Consider the following 6,000-nt stretch of genomic DNA (forward strand, 5'->3'; position numbering starts at 1 on the left):
ATTGACAGACATCTTCTTGACCTTATCAGCATGGGGACACAAAAACGTGGGTGAGGCCACTCCATACTTTTTCATACACATGTGCACATGCTACACACATCTCTCTCACACACACATGCACATTCACTACGCACACCTTTCTCACTCTCTCACACCCATGTGCACATCCTACACACATCTCTCACACACACATCTCACACACTCATCATCTTCAAATTTATTGTACGAGCCATCAGCCTTGACAACTTTAAAAATAAAACTCCAGAGATGTCCAATACAAAGTAAAAATGAACTGCACAGTAAGAAAGTTAAAATACAATATGATTACAGGAAAAAACTTAGCGCAATAGATTAAACCCCACTTAAACAAAAATTAAACTGAGAAAACTCTCAAACCTAGCCTGCTTCACTACTAGTTCTTTTTGTTTGGTGTTTCCTTTCATACAGTATACAGTGCTGTTCTATATGTTACAAAAGGATCACCATGTTCTAGATCACATACACTCTTACACACAAGCACACACACTACACACATCTCTCTCATGCACTCTCTTACACACCAGTACACATATCTCACACTCGTTTTCTCACACACATTCTTATTGTAGTTGTTATGTTAGATTTATCAGTTGCTTGTTACCCAAAGGTCTCCAAGCGACTTACAACATTGTTAAAAACAGAAGTAAATATATCACACCATAAAACAAACTAATAAAACGACAACAGCGTGCACACACACCATGCAACCACAGAAAGCTGTTGTTTCCACATAAAACTGCACACTGCCTTTAGCAGTTCTGGAATCATTGGCAGCAGTGATTAACCTTAAAATACTCAAACACATGTCACAAGTGTCACTGGGGTGCTGAGATGCAATAGAGGATCCTGCATAGTGTAGAAGAGGTCAGTTATTTTCCAGCAGGCGCTTGGGGGGGGGGAGTGGAATCCTTCTTCCATACAATTGTTAAAAATTCAGGAGCCTTTTCTTCTTTTTCATCTGGCCACCCTAAGAACTGTGACTCTTGAAAAAAAATCTTTTGAAAAGTGGGTTTAGCCAGGTGGTCAGAACCTTCACAAGATCAGCAGTTGCCATGTCAAACTCTTTCTGAAAAAGTTGATCTGTACGTCATTATATGCTGAGTAAATACATCATTGAGCAGAAGTTATTCATACATATTACTGGAGTCAGCATTTACTCAGTTCTGCTAGAGACAGAGTGGCTGATGAACAGCAAAAAAAATCACATGTAAGATTCAAATACTAGTACAGTCTTTGCATTTGTGATGTTTGTCTATATCCTTCATTTGTATGGGTTTTCCCTCTGTAAAAATATTTTGTGAAGCTATTTGAGATCCTCAGGAAAGAGGCTGTATCATATTTGTCCAGTGAGAAGCAATAATCTTCTGTGTCATGGATGTTGTAAATCAAAAGCATCTCATTTTGCAAAATTAGTACTTCTTTATTCACTCAAGAGTAAAAGCCACATTATCCTTCTAAGGCACTTCATCTTGTTGAAATATAAAGAAGCCAACAAATGGAGAGTAAGGGCCATTAAGTTGGCCATCAGCACTTAGCACCTGGACAGCAGACTGAGCAGGCATACAGGTCACTTGGTACCAGTGTTCCCCAAGATGGAGAGATGTATTGTTGCTCATTGCAGTCATGAGCTTGTATTCAGAGCTTGGAAAAGTTACTGTTTTGAACTACAACTCCCATCAGCCCAAGCCAGTGGCCATGCTGGCTGGGGCTGATGGGAGTATTAGTTCAAAAAAGTAACTTTTCCAAGCTCTGCTTGTATTCAACTAAGTTGGAGTATACACATTAAAATAAACCTAAGTTAGTCATGTCTGTTAATTTCAGTGGGTCTACTCTGAATAGGACTAGCATTGACTGCCACCCATTATTTCTAAATTTGTATTTATACCCATAAATTAGCATGTGCAAATGTTATGGAAATCTGTTCCCTCTTTTGTCCACTTTTTGGTGACACATTGTTTATGTTTATGTTTAATTAATTTTTTAATTAATTAATTAATTAATTAATTAATTCTGTGCAGGTCTGGATGGCCAGTGGAATGGAAGAGAATGGAATGGAAGAAATGTAGTGTGCCGGCAGCAACCAGTCTATTAAGGAGTGTAGTATTTGCTGAGACAAATAACCTAGGCTGGGGTGCCCTGATTAGCATTAAGGGAGTATTTATCATAGCTGAGATCATGGTATATCTTTGCTTGCAGTCGGTTCAGGTGTGTTGTTGTTTTGAGCAAATCTTTATGATATGGTGGTAGAGTCCGACAAAGCAACCAATATAATGCCTATACTCTCTGTATCCTAGTAGATTAAATTGAGAATATTAATCTCAGTGATACCTTGATAAGGACTAAGTCTACTGATGGCGAGCAGAATTAACCAATATACGAACATAGCCATTCTCAGTGTGTGAAATGTGTTGTACTATTTTCATGTTTTTCCCTCTAGAAGAACATCTAGAATGATAAGATGTGTAAAGGCTCAGAGTAGGTAGTAGAAATTCATTACCAACGCTGTAGAGTCATGTACTTTTGTTCCATTTCCCAGACTGTTCCGGAATATTATTTTGACTGAGATTTTATATCGCTAAACTATCATTATCAGCAACCAGAAAGCAGGCTTTTGCTATAAACTGATAGATTGTCTAATCACGTAGTTTTAGAATTAGTTTTTGCCACAGTGTTAACTGTATCCAGGGGTCTGATTTTGTTGTTGTTTTGGTCCTGTGGAGTTTTGTTTTATTGTGTTTGGTCAGCTGTCTCATGGGTCATGAGCCTTAGGTGTGGATGTCACTGGGCCAGAACTGTTATACAGTCACCATTGTCACTCTGTGATTCCTGTCAAGTGCTTCTTTGCTGAAGCAGTGAAATCCCCATACCTCATGCTTTAATCTTCTCCAACTCTTCCAGATGTTTGGACAACCTTCATTTATTCCACAGATATTTACACAAGAAGAGCAGGTACCGTCCATCTGGCAATCTTCTACTGCCCCTTTCATGCACAAATGAAGTTACCTTATACACAGTCAGACCTGTGATCCATCAATATTGGCTGCACTGACTAGCAGAATTCTTTCTGAGTCCTACCTGGAGATGCCAGGGGTTGAATCTGGGACCTTCTGTGTGCAAAGTGTGTGCCCTGTGTTTAAGCTGTAGCCCCTCCCCAAGCACTTTAGAGTGCTCAGTGGATGTCTAGCTTCTTGAATGGTTAAAGTATGCTGTCTTTTAGAGATGTTTGAGGCTGGGCTGCCTATTGAGAGGAGGGAAGAGAAACTGGGGCGAGCTGAGTGGAGTAGCAGAGGGCAGGCTTGTTAGTACAAGGTAGTTTAGCGATGGTGGATGTTCCCTGTTGCCTTTCAATGCTGCAATGAGGCTCAAGCAAAATCTTTCTGTGATGAAGCCTAACTTGGCTCAAAATCTGTCTAGACCACACATCAAGGTCAGGAAAGAGGGCAAATAACAAAGTGAAGAAGGCTAAGAAACCACATGGCCTTGCACTTTACAGTGCTGTTTATGGTGAACTGATTCTCTGCAAAGTTTAAATTATGGATATAAAATTAAGTAGAGGCCAGGGGTAGCCGACGTGGTGCCCTCCAGATGTTGTTAGATGACAAATCCCATCATCCATGACCATTGGCCATCCACGAACATTGGCCACTTGTAGTCCAAGAACATCTGAAGGTTACCAGGTTGGCTATCTCTATTATAGACCATGCCTTATTCAACTGGTATCAAACACCAATATTAATGGCAAACATGAGACTTGATTAATAAACATGAGATAACATCATACTTGGAAGGGCTTTAAATGCTAGGTAGGGCCTATTGGAGTAGGATGGAAAACATTAGCCCCTGAGCTGTCATGCTCCTTAATTTGAGAAGAATTTTTTAGGTTAGGACTTGATGCCAATAGGATAGGACAGAAATTAGTAGAATTAATTATTCCCAATTATAAACATGATACAGGAATAGATTATCACATTTGAGTTCTCTCAGTAGGAACTGTAAGTGGAAGTGGAAGAGCTGTTGAGCATGAGAGGGTGCCTAGGCTATGCAACAGCTTCATTCATGGACATTCCATGTGCCTATCCTTTGAGGATCTCAGACAACTTTATAGCATCAGTGAGCTACTCTCACAGTATTCCTGCCCAGCTTCTGATCCACCAAGCAGATTACAACTGAAAAGCAATGTACAGTGACCCATCAGAAGCTTGATGAATCTGCTGTCTGCTTGGTAATGCCAAAACAAGGATATAGACAAGCACCCTGCAGGCTACCACACAACATAGCTGGTGGTCTGTGTAGCTGTCTGAGTGGCAAGTTGTTTATCCCCTGCTGTGAAACCAAGAAAAAACAAAGGACTTGTATCAAAAGCCAGACAATAGATTATTTAGGACATGGATGGAGAACCTTTGGCTCTCCAGATTTTGTTGGACAACTTTCACTACCCCCGGCTAGCATGGCCAATGGCCAGAGATGATGGTAGCTGTAGTCCAGCAAAACTGGAGGACCACAGGTTCACCATTCCTGATTTAGGAGAAGAGCCCATGGCCACTTCATAGAATCATAGAGTTGGAAGGGGCCTATAAGGCCATCGAGTCCAAACCCTGCAGAAATCCAAATTAAAGCACACCCAGCAGGCAGCTGTCCAGCTGCCTTTTGAATGCCTCCAGTGTTGGAGAGCCCACCACCTCCCTAGGTCATTGCTTCCATTGTCATACCGCTCCAACAGTTAGGAAGTTTTCCCATCCTCACTTATAAATTAATACATTTTACAAACACAAGAAACGTATTCAAACAAAATTGGGGGGACCCATGAGATATAGGGAAAGAACTCTTCATTGGAGAATGACCAGCTATGTTCTTGCAGGCAAGAGAACCAGAGCTGAATGACGAATATGAGGGGATGTGTGAAACAGCCTACAGTGAAGCAGAATCGGCTGCTGTTGAAGTTCTGGACCTGCCTCTTCCCAGCTACTTTCGCTCCCGGAGCCACAGCTACCTCCGAGCCATCCAGGCAGGCTGCTCCCAAGAGGAGGACACTGTCTCTGTTCGGTCCCTCTCTCCACCCCCAGCCAACAGCATCAGTGGCGGTCGAACTCTTCCCAGCAACAGCAGTAAGTCTGACCATGCAGAGTGGAGGGGGTGGATGTAACTGGAGGGGGCAACCAGGCATTGCTCAGGTAGAGTGTGATGAGCATTGTAAAGAGAGTTTTGAGCACAACAGAAATATCCAGGTCAATGTTGTTTCAACAGGAGCAGTGACTTAGTTCTGGACTGCGTTTCCGTACACACTAAGTGGTGAATTTGGATCTGGTTTCAGTTACTGTAAGCATTTAGGACTCTTGTCTGTGTATCTGTCTATCCAATATTCCTTCCAGGTATCTACACTGCTGAGGATAACATGACTGAAAAATCACAGAGCACAATCCAGCCAAAGTTATATATTTTTTATGGCTGTCGTCTTTTTCCTTTTAAAACTCCATTGAATATAGTGGTACTTACTTAATGAGCAAGCATGCATGAGATGGAGCTGCATAAGCTACAGTCTTAACCATCTATTGACAGGATATTTAGGACTAGCATGTACCTTGCCTTGACTTTGGTGGGAAAGTTGAGCAGGTTCTTAACTCTCCCATGGACATGAGTGGGACTTAAGTGCTCAGTGTTGACTGGACTGCTTTCACTCTCGTTTATTCCAAATTATTTGACTTTAATAACTACAGTTATGTTGGCACTGTAACTACAATCCCTAACATGGATTAAAGTTGATACATAAAATATGAAGCTGACTTAAACTCAGTGGAGGCTGGTGGTTCTGATGTCAGTGGGGCAGTGAATCTGCTCAGGGTTTTAGTCCAAACTTCCAAGGAGCTGTCCAAGGTGCTTACTACATGTGATGGCAGCAGCCCTGCTTGTTTAAAACATGTTCTGCATCCAGGCAGAGGATGGGATGTCTGGTTTTTAGAGCTA

The 6,000-nt window shown here is 41.6% G+C and overlaps 1 protein-coding gene across 5 annotated transcripts in view; it reads left to right on the forward strand.

Annotated features, from left to right (window-relative positions):
• Positions 1 to 5,240, forward strand: part of LOC133387233 (disks large-associated protein 4-like) — a 102,332-nt gene extending 97,092 nt beyond the window's left edge. For all 5 annotated transcript variants that reach the window (XM_061631587.1, XM_061631584.1, XM_061631585.1 and 2 more), the window contains exon 6: positions 4,898 to 5,240. In XM_061631587.1, coding sequence (XP_061487571.1) covers positions 4,898 to 5,182 — 285 coding nt within the window. In that variant the 3' untranslated portion in view covers positions 5,183 to 5,240. The remainder of the gene's footprint in view (positions 1 to 4,897) is intronic.
• Positions 5,241 to 6,000: the final 760 nt, after the last annotated feature.

Source organism: Rhineura floridana, chromosome 6 (assembly GCF_030035675.1).
Source record: "Rhineura floridana isolate rRhiFlo1 chromosome 6, rRhiFlo1.hap2, whole genome shotgun sequence".
NCBI classification, from domain to species: domain Eukaryota; kingdom Metazoa; phylum Chordata; class Lepidosauria; order Squamata; family Rhineuridae; genus Rhineura; species Rhineura floridana.